This window comes from Vulpes lagopus, chromosome 8, assembly GCF_018345385.1.
Source record: "Vulpes lagopus strain Blue_001 chromosome 8, ASM1834538v1, whole genome shotgun sequence".
In the NCBI taxonomy this organism is placed as follows: Eukaryota; Metazoa; Chordata; class Mammalia; order Carnivora; family Canidae; genus Vulpes; species Vulpes lagopus.
In genome coordinates, this window is record NC_054831.1 from 32,516,091 (window position 1) to 32,529,961 (window position 13,871).

Genomic DNA, 13,871 nt, shown 5'->3' on the forward strand with positions numbered 1-13,871 from the left:
TAGCAACATTAACGTTAACGTATTTTCCTGAGTCTTCTAGAGTTGCTTTTTTTAAAAGTTTCGTATGTGCAATTTTAAATTAGATCAGTTGATAGTACTACACAGAAGAAAAAAGATGCATTTTTAACTCAAAATTGAGTTCACATTAAATAACAAATAATTAATATGCCTAATGTATATTAGGTGAACTTAGCTGACTTTTAAACATTGGCTAGTATCCTACAATTACTTTTTCTTACAATTTAATGTCTACATAATAAACATTGTACATTAAAAAAATAAACATTGTACATAAGTGCTCTAATTCTTAACTGATCCCTTAACTAAAAACATTTGATGGTTTTCAAAATTTTTTGCTATATCTTTATATAATCCTCAAAACCACTCCGATGAAAAAAATTTTGTGAGCAAGTTCTGTTAATTTCTAACTCTAAAATGAAATCCATGTTTGAATTTGTCATATTTATTTTTATGTTTGGCAATTTGATGGGCAAGAAGTAGGAATCTCCTTGCTTGAAACTGCAATTCCCTGATTACTAGTGAAATTGAGCACTTTCACATGTTGTCTTATCAGCTTCCTTATCTTTAGTAGATCTCTTCAAATCCTTTGCGCATTTTCCTTTTGAATTGTCTTTTACCTAATTTGTAAGAATACTTCATGTGGTAGGGATATTCATACTTTGTCCTGTATATCTTAACTATTCTAGTCTTTCACTTTTAATTTTAGCCATTCAGAATATTTTTTTTAGTTATTTTCCCCCTTTCTTCATGTTTTCTAGGCTTTCTTTGATTAGGCAGACCTTCCCATCTCAGTTATGTATTATTTTCCATATTTGTATCATGTTAAAGATATATATATATATATTTAATCATATTGTAATCTATTTTCTATGATGTCAGGTGGGTGTGTAACTTTATTCTTTAGAATGATTAGTTGCCTTTCTCATACTGTATTGAATAACCCTTCCTCTGTTTTAGTTGAAATACCCTTTGTCTTCTGTATTAAGTTCCCATATATATGTGGCTCTATTCTACTCATTTATTGTCCCAGTACCCTAGTATTTTAACTATATTAGCTTCATTATCAGATGGGATAAATCTCTACTGAATGGTATGTTAAAATTTTTATAATTTTTCCATAGTATACTTTCATATGAACTGTAGAATTGCATTAAAATTTTTGTATTTTATATTAGATGTATTTTAGGATATTAAATCTTTGTCCCTAGGAACTTGATATGATTCTCCATTTATTCTCTTTTTGTTATGTGGTCCCAATAAATTATTTGGTTTTCTTTTCTTAGAACTTCTATTTTTCTTATTAAATTTATTCCTAAGTTTTGAACATAATTTAAGATGTCATTGTGAACATTTTTAAACATAACTTGAGATGTCATTGTGAAAATTTTATAGATTTTTAAAGTATTATTACAAGTATTTCCTTGAGAATGGTGGTAGAATGTTTTAATTAATGTTCTATTTAATAGTTGCCAAATTAGATTTCTTCAAAAATTAAAATAGGGTAAGAGCATCATACATGTACAGTTTTTCTTTGATTTAAAAAGAATTAACTTTATCTCTGAATGGCACATTAGTTGTTTGAATCCTGGGTAAACAATTCATTGAATGACTTTGTTTTTATTCTTATTTTGTCCTAAGGTTGCTACAACTATAAATATGAGACAAGGATACTACCCAACAGATGGATGTATTAAAGAAGATTCTTTTATGGAAAAACTGCAGCCAAAAAAGTATGTTCTGTGTGTACTTTATTTTAGTATTTGAAGCTCACTGTATTCTGAAAGGATAATTTTAGCACCATTGATAAGATGTTATTCAGAGATCAATGTTTCTAGCCCATTGTTTATAGAATGCTCTTTATTTTATAAATTTTAAGTGTAGTTTACATTATTTTCAGGTATACACCATAGTGATTCATCTTCTCTGTATGTTATGCTGTGCTCACCACAAGTGTAGCTACCATCTTTCACCATACACTATTACAATATTGTTGATTATATTCCCTAATCTGTACTTCTTATTCCAGTGACTTATTATTCTGGAAGCCTATATCTTCTATTATAGAGTGCTCTTTTATAATTTATCTGTTAATGAAATGGAGAATCCAGCTCCTAAAGAAGCATTAGTTTGTCCTTAATTTAAATGAGGGAAAATGCAAGATAAAGCTGAGAAGGTCATTCCAGCATAAGTTATTGGTGCTGGCTAAGAGTAAGGTGTAGCTTAAGAAAGGTATTGATTCTGGGATCCCTGGGTGGTGCAGCAGTTTGGCGCCTGCCTTTGGCCCAGGGCGCAATCCTGGAGACCCTGGAGACCCAGGATCAAATCCCACGTCGGGCTCCCAGTGCATGGAGCCTGCTTCTCCCTCTGCCTGTGTCTCTCTGCCTCTCTCTCTCTCTCTCTCTCTGTGTGACTATCATAAATAATAAATAAAAATTAAAAAAAAAAGGTATTGATTCTCAAGAGTATCATGAGCATGATGCAGTAGAGTACTTTGGAAAGAGGTGGTTTGTGAGGTGACTGGATTGATAAAAAGAAAAGTGATAATTTTGGGATTCTTTTATTCATTTTTCCTTTCTTTAATAGGACTTTGTATATGTATATATTAATAAAGCTCTTTTTGAATTAGTAATGCAGACTTTTTTTTTAAACTATCACAGCTAGAAACCAGCATCTGTGTTATATTTTATTGCACTTATTTATTTATATATGTCTCCTTCTGCTAGTCTGTAAGCAAGCCCCTGTAAGGGCATAGACCACATTTTACTGCTTTCTACATTTCTGGTGTTAGACACAATAAATATGTAATAAGCGCTTGTTAGATGAATTACTATGATGTTTTGACATTTGCTATGGTTTTTCTGAAATCGTGTTTCAGTCCTAGGTAAATTTAAATTTAGAGTTGGCTATGGGATGGATGGATAATAGTAAAAAAATATATAGTTTTACTTTGCAACTTTATAAGAGTTAAAGAAACTTTTGATTAATTCATTGAGGCCCTACTCAGAAGACAATTATATTTTTGTGTAGCCTTAACTTTTTAAAGCATATTTAATATAGTAATAAATTATGTGGGAGATATGGGAGACTTTCAAGGAACAATCTCATTTGAAACCTTTCAGTTTTGTTAATGGCTCTGAGCATCTGTAAATCACCCCATTTCCTCATATCTCCTTTAATTTGCGTGCTGCATGCAGACTATAATTTCCACAATATCTTCCATATCCATAATTTATCTTCCATTTCTCCTACCCCATTAATTTATTCCTTTTGACTACCTCCTTAGCACTTCCCTACTCCCTGCTCCATGCTTCTTCATTGCCTACCTAAATTCCAAAAAATTTTTAGATTAAAATTCAGTGGCTTTTCACATTACTGCTACAGCTTCTCTTTCCACACTTAAAATGGATGCTTAGAAACTGAAAGAATAGTTACAGTTCTCTTTAGGTAATAAGCCACTTAGCTAAAGTCTGGCAACTGGTTATTGACAGAACCAGTGGAACTCAGACTTAATTGAATGATAATCCCTATATTTGTATTACACCAGACATTTCCTCCATAAGCTCTGTATTAAATGATTAGAATAAATCTTTAGAAATCTCTTTGGCTCCATGTAAGTCAGTCAACAGATTTGAGTACCTACAGGAGTCCAGCAGATGACTTACTGGATAAGGTACAGTTTAAACAATGAGTGGTATGAATTGTGGCAGATGAAAGAAGGTTCACCCTCTCCAAAGGAGGTGGCTCCTTTTCAGCTCCAGCCAGTTATTGCTGTGTATTAAGACCAACCCAGTGTTGCCAATCTTATTCTTGTTTTTATTCCCCCAAGAGAATCTAGAGGTCTGCACTTGTATGTGCAATTTTCTGCTTATTTAAGCCTTACACAACTTAAACCTGATTGTGTTCTTGTCTAAATATATATAATATCTAGTGTGGTTATAAAGTGAGATTTCACTTTCATAAGTAGATGAATCCATCTGAAATACCCATTATTTTCCAAATTACTCGTTTTTAAAATTTTTTCCATGTCAAGTATACTTATGTTAGAAGCTCCTGTTCCCTAATTTCAATAGAGTTTGGTTTAAAATAGTTGTTTAGGAGGTGGGGCAAGATGGCAGAAGAGTAAGGTCCCCAAGTCACCTGTCCCCACCACCTTACCTAGATAACTTTCAAATCATCCTGAAAACCTATGAATTCAGTCTGAGATTTAAAGAGACAACAGCTGGAATGCTACAGTGAGAAAAGTTTGCACTTCTATCAAGTACAACTTGTTTTTGGTCACTCTGCACTGAGCAAAATGACTAGAAGGAAAAACCCACCACAAAAAAATCAGAAACAGTCTCTCTCCCACAGAGTTAGAAAATTTGGATTACAATTCAGTGTCAGAAAGCCAATTCAGAAGCACAATTATAAAGCTACTGGTGGCTCTAGAAAAAAGCATAAAGAATTCAAGAGACTTCATGACTGTAGAATTTAGATCTAATCAGGCTGAAATTAAAAATCAATTAAATGAGATGCAATCCAAACTGAAGGTCCTAACAAGGGTTAACGAGGTAGAAGAAAGAGTGAGTGACATAGAAGACAAGTTGATGGCAAGGAAGGAAACTGAGGAAAAAAAGAAAAAAGATCATGAGGATAGGTTAAGGGAAATAAATGACACCCTCAGAAGGAAAAATCTACGTCTAATTGGGGTTCCCGAGGGCGCCGAAAGAGACAGAGGTCCAGAAACTGTATTTGAACAAATAAAGCTGAGAACTTCCCTAACTTGGGAAGGGAAACAGACATTCAGACCCAGGAGATAGAAAGATACACCCCTAAATCAAAAACTGCTCAACACCTCGACATTTAATAGTGAAACTTGCAAATTCCAAAGATAAAGAGAAGATCCTTAAAGCAGCAAGAGACAAGAATTCTTCTTATGGGGAGAAGCATTAGAATAACAGCAGACCTCTCCACAGAGACCTGGCAGGCCAGAAAGGGCTGGCAAGATATATTCAGGGTCCTAAATGAGAAGAACATGCAGCCAAGAATACTTCATCCAGCAAGGCTCTCATTCAGAATAGAAGGAGAGTTAAAGAGCTTCCAAGATAGTCAGAAACTGAAAGAATATGTGATCACCAAACCAGCTCTACAAGAAATATTAAGGGGGACCCTGTAAAAGAAAGAGGAAGTCCAAGGAAACAATCCACAGAAACAGGGACTGAATAGGTATCATGATGACACTAAATTCATATCTTTCAATAGTAGCTCTGAACGTGAATGGGCTTAATGACCCCATCAAAAGGTGCAGGGTTTCAGACTGGATAAAAAAGCAAGACTCATCTATTTGCTGTTTACAAGAGACCCATTTTAGACATAAGGACACCTACAGCCTGAATATAAAAGGTTGGAGAACTATTTACCATTCAAATGGTCCTCAAAAGAAAGCAGGGATAGCCATCTTTATATCAGATAAATTAAAGTTTATCCCAAAGACTATATATGATAAGAGATGAAGAAGGACACTATATCATACTTAAAGGATCTATCCAACAAGAGGACCTAACAATCATGAATATTTATGCCCTGAATGTGGGAGCTGCCAACTATATCAATCAAATAATAACCAAAGTTAAGACATGCTTAGATAATAAAACACTTATACTTGGTGACTTGAATATAGAGCTTTCTACAATTGTCAGGTCTCCTAAGCACAACATCTCCAAGGAAACAAGAGCTTTAAATGATACACTGGACCAGATGGATTTCACAGATATTTATATGACTTTACATCCAAACACAACTGAATACACATTCTTCTTAAGTGCACATGGAACTTTCTCCAAATAGACCGCATACTGGGTCACAAATCAGGTCTTAACTGATACCAAAAGATTGGGATCATCCCCTGCATATTTTCAGACCATAATGCTTTGAAACTAGAACTAAATAACAAGAAGAAGTTTGGAAGGATTTCAAAAACATGGAGGTTAAGGACCATCCTGCTAAAAGATGAAAGGGTCAACCAGGAAATTAGGGAAGAATTAAAAAGATTCATAGAAATGAATGAGAATGAAGATACAACTGTTCAAAATCTTTGGGATACAGCAAAAGCAGTCCTGAGGGGGAAATACATCGCAATACAAGCATCCATCCAAAAACTGGAGAGATCTCAAATACAAAAGCTAACCTTGCACCTAAAGGAGCTGGAGAAAAAAACAGCAAATAGATCCTACACCGAGCAGAAGAAGAGAGTTAATAAAGATTCGAGCAGAACTCAATGAATTAGAGACCAGAGGAACTGTTGAACAGATTAACAAAACCAGGAGTTGGTTCTTTGAAAGAATTAATAAGATAGATAAACCATTAGCCAGCCTTATTAAAAATAAGAGAGAAAAGACTCAAATTAATAAAATCATGAATGAGAAAGGAGAGATCACCGCCAACACCAAGGAAATACAAATGATTTTAAAAACTTATTATGAGCAGCTATATGCCAATAAATTAGGTAATCTAGAAGACTTGGATGCATTTCTGGAAAACCACAAATTACCAAAACTGGAACAGGAAGAAATAGAAAACCTGAACAGGCCGATAACCAGGGAGGAAATTGAAGCAGTCATCAAAAACCTCTCAAGACACAAACGTCCAGGGCTAGATGGCTACCCAGAGGAATTCTATCAAATGTTTAAAGAAGAAACCATCCCTATTCTACTAAAGCTGTTCGGAAAGATAGAAAGAGATGGAATACTTCCAAACTCATTCTATGAGGCCAGCATCACCTTAATTCCAAAACCAGAAAAAGACCCCACCAAAAAGGAGAATTATAGACCAATATCGCTGATGAACACAGATGCAAATATTCTCAACAAGATACTAGCCAATAGGACCCAACAGTACATTAAGAAGATTATTCACCATGACCAAGTGGGATTTATCCCCGGGATGCAAGGCTGGTTCAACACTCATAAAGCAATCAATGTGATTGATCATATCAGCAAGAGAAAAACCAAGAACCATATGATCCTCTCAATAGATGCAGAGAAAACATTTGACAAAATACAGCATCCATTCCTGATCAAAACTCTTGAGTGTGTAGGGATAGAGGGAACATTCCTCGGCATCTTAAAAGCCATCTACGAAAAGCCCACAGAAAATATCATTCTCAATGGGGAAACACTGGGAGCCTTTCCCCTAAGATCAGGAACAAGACAAGGATGTCCACTCTCACCACTGCTATTCAAAGTAGTACTAGAAGTCCTAGCCTCAGCAATCAGGCAACAAAAAGAAATAAAAGGCATTCAAATTGGCAAAGAAGAAGTCAAACTCTCCCTCTTTGCAGATGACATGATACTGTACATAGAAAACCCAAAGGACTCCACCCCAAGATTGCTAGAACTCATACAGCAATTTGGCAGTGTGGCAGGATACAAAATCAATGCCCAGAAATCAGTGGCATTTGTATACACTAACAATGAGACTGAAGAAAGAGAAACTAAGGAGTCAATCCCATTCACAATTGCACCCCAAAGCATAAGATACCTAGGAATAAACCTAACCAAAGAGGTAAAGGATCTATACCCTAAAAACTACAGAACACTTCTGAAAGAAATTGAGGAAGACACAAAGAGATGGAAAAATATTCCATGCTCATGGATTGGCAGAATTAATATTGTGAAAATGTCCATGCTACCCAGGGCAATTTACACGTTTACTGCAATCTCTATCAAAATGCCATGGACTTTTTTCAGAGAGTTGGAACAAACCATCTTAAGATTTGTGTGGAATCAGAAAAGACCCCCGAATAGCCAGGGGAATATTAAAAAAGAAAACCATAGCTGGGGGCATCACAATGCCAGATTTCAGGTTGTACTACAAAGCTGTGGTCATCAAGACAGTGTGGTACTGGCACAAAAACAGACACATAGATCAATGGAACAGAATAGAGAATCCAGAAGTGGATCCTCAACTGTATGGTCAACAAATAATCAACAAAGCAGTAAAGACTATCCACTGGAAAAAAAAGACAGTCTTTTCAATAAATGGTGCGGGGAAAATTGGACATCCACATGGCAGAAGAATGAAACTGGACCATTCTCTTACACCATACACAAAGATAAACTCAAAATGGATGAAAGATCTAAATGTGAGACAAGAATCCATCAAAATCCTAGAGGAGAAGAAAGGTAACACCCTGTTTGAACTTGGCCACAGCAACTTCTTGCAAGATATATCCATGAAGGCAAGAGAAACAAAAGCAAAAATGAATTATTGGGACTTCATCAAGATAAGAAGCTTTTGCACAGCAAAAGAAACAGTCAACAAAACTAAAAGACAACCTACAGAATGGGAGACGATATTTGCAAATGACCTATTAGATAAAGGGCTAGTATCCGAGATCTTTAAAGAACTTATTAAACTCAACACCCAAGAGACAAACAATCCAATCATGAAATGGGCAAAAGACAGGAACAGAAATCTCACAGAGGAAGACATAGACATGGCCAACAAGCACATGAGGAAATGCTCCGCATCACTGGCCATCAGGGAATTACAAATCAAAATCACAATGAGATACCGCCTCCCACCAGTGAGAATGGGGAAAATCAACAAGACCGGAAACAACAAATGTTGGAGAGGATGTGGAGAAAGGGGAACCCTTTTGCACTGTTGGTGGAATGTGAACTGGTACAGCCACTCTGAAAAACTGTGTGGAGGTTCCTCAAAGTTAAAAATAGACCTGCCCTACGACCCAGCAGTTGCACTGCTGGGGATTTACCCCAAAGATATGGATGCAGTGAACCGCTGGGACACCTGCACCCCAATGTTTATAGCAGCAATGTCCACAATAGCCAAACTGTGGAAGGGGCCTTGGTGTCCATCGAAAGATGAATGGATAAAGAAGATGTGGTATGTGTATGCAATGGATTATTACTCAGCCATTAGAAACAACAAATACCCACTATCTGCTTCAACGTGGAGGGTCCGGGAGGGTATTATGCTGAGTGAAATAAGTCAGTCGGAAAAGGACAAACATTATATGATCTCATTCATTTGGGGAATTTAAAAATTAGTGAAAGGGAATGAAGGGAAAAGAGAAAAAAATGAGTGAAAATATTAGTGAGGGTGACAAAACATGAAAGACACCTAACTCTAGAAAATGAACAAGGGGTGGCGGCGGGGGAGTGGGCAGGGGTGTTGGGGTGACTGGGTGATGGACAATGAGGAAGGCTCTTGGCGGGATGAGCACTGGGTGTTATGCTCTATGTTGGCAAATTGAACTCCAATAAAAAAAATTTTAAATAGTTGTTTATGTGTCAAGGGATAAGTCTGTTTTAAAATAATATATTTTCTTCCTGATTTAATATTTGGAATAGGAATTGAATAATGGACTCCTAAGGGCTTATGCATTCACATGTTTTCAAGAACACGAATATTCATGTTCCAAAGGAATTGAACATTTAAAAATTTAACTTGTCAGTTTTCTTTTTCTCTATAAAGGTAACATTGGGACCTGAGTGGCTCAGTGGTTGAGTGTCTGCCTTTGGCTCAGGGCATGATCCGGGGTTCTGGGATTGAGTCGCACATCGGGCTTCCCATAGGGAGCCTACTTCTCCCCCTGCCTATGTCTCTGCCTCTCTCCATGTGTCTCTCATGAATAAATAAAACCTTTAAAAAACAAAAAGGTAGCATTCAAACATCATAGTTTCTTTTATAAACTCTTACAGGCTTATGATTAACTTATTCAGCAAACACTTATTAAGAGCTTACTGTCTGTTAGCCAATATGGGGATATAAAAATAGGCAAAAACTCTAGCAGGGGTAGGTAAGAAATAAAACTAATTTTTTTCTTTGCAAGTTAACTTACCTAGTAAGTTCATTACCTTTTTGTAAATTATCCAGGTCTTGGAGCACATTTTTTAAAATAGCTGGCATTTGTGTGTAAGTAATTGAGCTTAAAGACAGTTCGGTGACTGTCAACATCTCTACCAAAAAATATCGGGTAAGCAGAGGTAATGAGATTAAAGACAATTTATACTGTGGGATAAATTTTTATTTATTTTTAGGGATTTGCTAAGAAGCTGAATTCGTGGTAAAATAAATTTATATGGCAGCATATTTAGCCACAGTTTCCCTCTCGTTGCTTTCATAGATGACTGAGAACCCACTGTACATGTTACTATATGTCATCACAAGAATTATTTTTGATAGAGTAAAAATCAGAATAGAAGGTTAAAACTTATATTAATGTGGTATTTAAAATAATGTACTTGACACTTTTTAGGACAAAGAATTGCTCTCAGGACTTTAAAAAGACTTCTGATCAGCTAACTATTGGTTTAGAACATGCAACATCCACACACAGGACTATTTTGAACTCATCATCTATAATGGCGGTATGAAAAATGTTATTCATGAAGTAAGATGAAACCAAACATTTTTACTTGTGTCTTGTAGCTTAACTCTTCTCTCCTCTCCTCTCCTCTCCTCTCACGGTCCCTATAACTGTAGTTTTTTTTGTTTTTTTTTTGTTGTTGTTGTGTTTTTTTTTTTTTTTTTTTGAAGCATAAAGGTAAGAGGTAGACCTACACTCTTTATTTGAATCTCTTGTTTTCTAAATATGCGAATAATCCTCATTTCTTCCTAAGGCAGCCCATTTTCCCTTTGACCAACTGTGTTAGTGTTCTTAACATTTAATCATATGTAGCTTCTTCCCTTTAGGAAGGGAAACTTCCTTAGGAAGGGAAACTTAGGAAACTTCCCTGAACCTAGTTATTGAATCTAGATTATGTGAAACTTGTGTGAAGTACAAGTTTCTAAATTCTGAATGCAATTTTCCCATTTTAATCGCAGGCAAAAGGCCTAATGACGTTCACTGTGAGGATGATGATGTTATTGTTGGAAGATTGAATTTTACCTTTTACTATAACTTTAAATAATGTAGTATTTTAAGATTAGAAATAGAACAAATTCCAAAATGCTGTTATTAAAGAGACTTTTAGTGAGCTAAGGGGGAAGGGAGAAAGTGCTTAATCTTGCTTTTACTTCAAATTTAAATTTTAACATAGCCAAATTATAATCTTCTTTTAAAACTTAAATTTTACATGTATGTGCATTTACTCCCATGATAAATTTTTCAAGATAGTTTTAAGTTGGAAAATGGTTACACAGAACATTCTATTTTTTCTAAAAGACCTCTTAAAAAATCTGGAATACTATCTATAATCAAAACTCTAAAGTGTTAATGGTTTTTAATTTCTTGATAAATAGAACTAAGTGTCATTTTTGTTTTCTGACTTCTGTGGTGGTCTGTGTTACTTTTGTAGTCAATTGTAGCTTGATATTTTTGCAACTGATGTATGTAAGCATTTATTTTTATGTTTTATATTTGTATGTGGACTCTCTTCCCCTTAGGAAACTAAAACTGCAGAAGAAATTGATGAAGCGTTGAAGATAGCAGGCTATAATTTTGAACAATTAAGTGTTGCTGTAAAAGTAAGCATTTTAAATGACTCAATTCTATAGTAAATTAAGGCATGTTCTTTTTAAATGTGCATATTTAGATGTATATCACTGAAGTTAGAGCTTAGCACTAAGTTATTGAGCATGATAATCCAATGACAGAGAAACATACAAAAGAATGGAAAACTCCTATAGCCTGCTAGGATTGGTCTTGCAGCATTGTTTTGCTAGCAGCCTACTGAAATTGGAGCACTAGTAAAGAACCATGATTTTTTTCTTTCTGTGAGCTGAATTTTGTTTGGAAGTATTGCAGATCATCTTTCTAACGGTGCTCATTATTTGGCTGTATACCCTTACACAAAGAATCTTATTCTCTTTCTTCCTTTAGCTCATCTCCCAAAAGAGAGACTCATTTAGTGACAAAGAACAACCTCCTACGTACCCAGCAACAACAAATTTACAACAAAGGCAATCAAAAGATTATAGCTGACATAGGAGTTAAGACCCCAACATATGAATTTGGGAGGGGGGTGGACAAAATACAACCCATAACAGTCTGTTCTCTAACCCTTCCCCCACCCCCGCCAGATTCATGTCCTCTTTTTTTTATTGTGTTTATTTATTTATTTATTTTTTATTGGAGTTCAATTTGCCAACATATAGCATAACACCCAGTGCTCATCCCATCAAGTACCCCCCTCAGTGCCCTCCACCCAGTCACCCCTACCCCCTGCCCACCTCCCCTTCCATCACCCCTTGTTCGTTTCCAAGAGTTAGGAGTCTTTCATGTTCTGTCTCCCTTTCTGATATTTCCCACTCATTTTTCCCCCTCCCCTTTATTCCCTTTCACTATTTTTCATATTCCCCAAATGAATGAGACCATACAATGCCTGTCCTTCTCCGATTGACTTATTTCACTCAGCATAATACCCTCCAGTTCCATCCACGTTGAAGCAAATGGTGGGTATTTGTCATTTCTAATGGCTGAGTAGTATTCCATTGTATACATATGCCACATCTGCTTTATCCATTCATGTCCTTTTTATATGCAAAATACATTCACCCCATCCCAACCTAGTCTTAAATCTATTCCAGCATCAACTGTAAGTCCAAAAATCTCATCTAAGTATCTTCTGTATATCAGGGATGGCTGAGACTCAGGGTATGATCTATTTTGGGACAAAATTCCTCTCCAGCCCTGAACCTGTGAAACTAGATAATCTGTTTCTAAAATACATTGATTGGATAGGTATAGGATAGACATTCCTATTCTAAAAGGGAGAAGATGGAAGGAAAAAAGGGGTCACAGATCTCAAGCAACAATTCTTTGTCAAAAAATGCAAAGATGTGGAATAGTTAACATTTTAATTCAAGTATGTTTAATATTACATATTAAGGTTTTTTTTTTTCAATTAAGGAATCCAGCCAGAGAGAAATTCAGCTCTCCAGAATGACTCTTCTTATAATGATAAAAAGAGATAAGAAGTTTAGAAGACTTAGTGGACTTTCTAGGCCTTTTCGCCAGTTTATCAGTGCACAGTGCCAACAAAGATGTGATCTTGCTGACAAATACTGTGATTTAATGTTGAACCTTGTAACTTTATTCCATTTTTATCACCTAATCTCCTTTTGTATGGTTACTTTGAAAATTCCAAAAAGTACCTTTTACTTTTAAAATCATTTGGACAGTACAATTTCTATAAAATAAAAATACCAAATTAGATCTTTGTATTATGTTCTTTCCAGATGCTCGAACACATACACAACCAAACAAAAGAGGAAACGGTCAGTCTTATAGAGGTTCTGGAGAAACAATTTGATCAGCTTTTTACTTCTCTTGATTCCAGGTAATAAAAATACAGACTCAGTGAAACTGAAGTTTTTAACATAAACTTGTCACTTTGTTTCTTTGTGTAGATTGAGTACTAAGTAGCTTTTAAATAAGTTTGGAAAGTAATGGGTGATCCCCACAGACTGATGTCTACAACTTGAAATTGAAGAACAATTTGTACATTTTCAAAAAATTTTGGCTATTTGCCATCTGGTCCTATAGCTAACTGTTATTTAAGCTTCTTTCCTAAACAGCACAGAAAAATTATATTCAAAATCTGCATGTTGTAGAATTTTGCTTACTTGGGAAAATGCAAGTGCTTTTTCTTACACATCATTCCATCATTTTTTCATGTGTTTAATTTGCATCAAAGCAAATAATACTCTAATACTTTCTAACACTCATTTCTAAACAAATACCACATAATTGCATATATATCACCTTAAAAATTATTTGATATATTTGATCTTTAATAATTTTTTATTGTATTTTCAATTCAAGAAACATCATAAAAGTTTTGACATGACAAAAGCGATAAATTTAGTAGTGGTAACTTGTCCATTTGACTCTTAGTTCTTTT

At 35.2% G+C, this 13,871-nt stretch overlaps 1 protein-coding gene across 2 annotated transcripts in view; it reads left to right on the top strand.

Moving 5' to 3' along the window:
• The window catches only part of RNF17 (ring finger protein 17), a 117,088-nt gene that overhangs the window by 5,864 nt on the left and 97,353 nt on the right, over positions 1-13,871 (top strand). For both annotated transcript variants that reach the window (XM_041767209.1, XM_041767210.1), the window contains exons 3-6: positions 1,660-1,751; positions 10,283-10,394; positions 11,413-11,493; positions 13,207-13,307. In XM_041767209.1, coding sequence (XP_041623143.1) covers positions 1,660-1,751; positions 10,283-10,394; positions 11,413-11,493; positions 13,207-13,307 — 386 coding nt within the window. The remainder of the gene's footprint in view (positions 1-1,659; positions 1,752-10,282; positions 10,395-11,412; positions 11,494-13,206; positions 13,308-13,871) is intronic.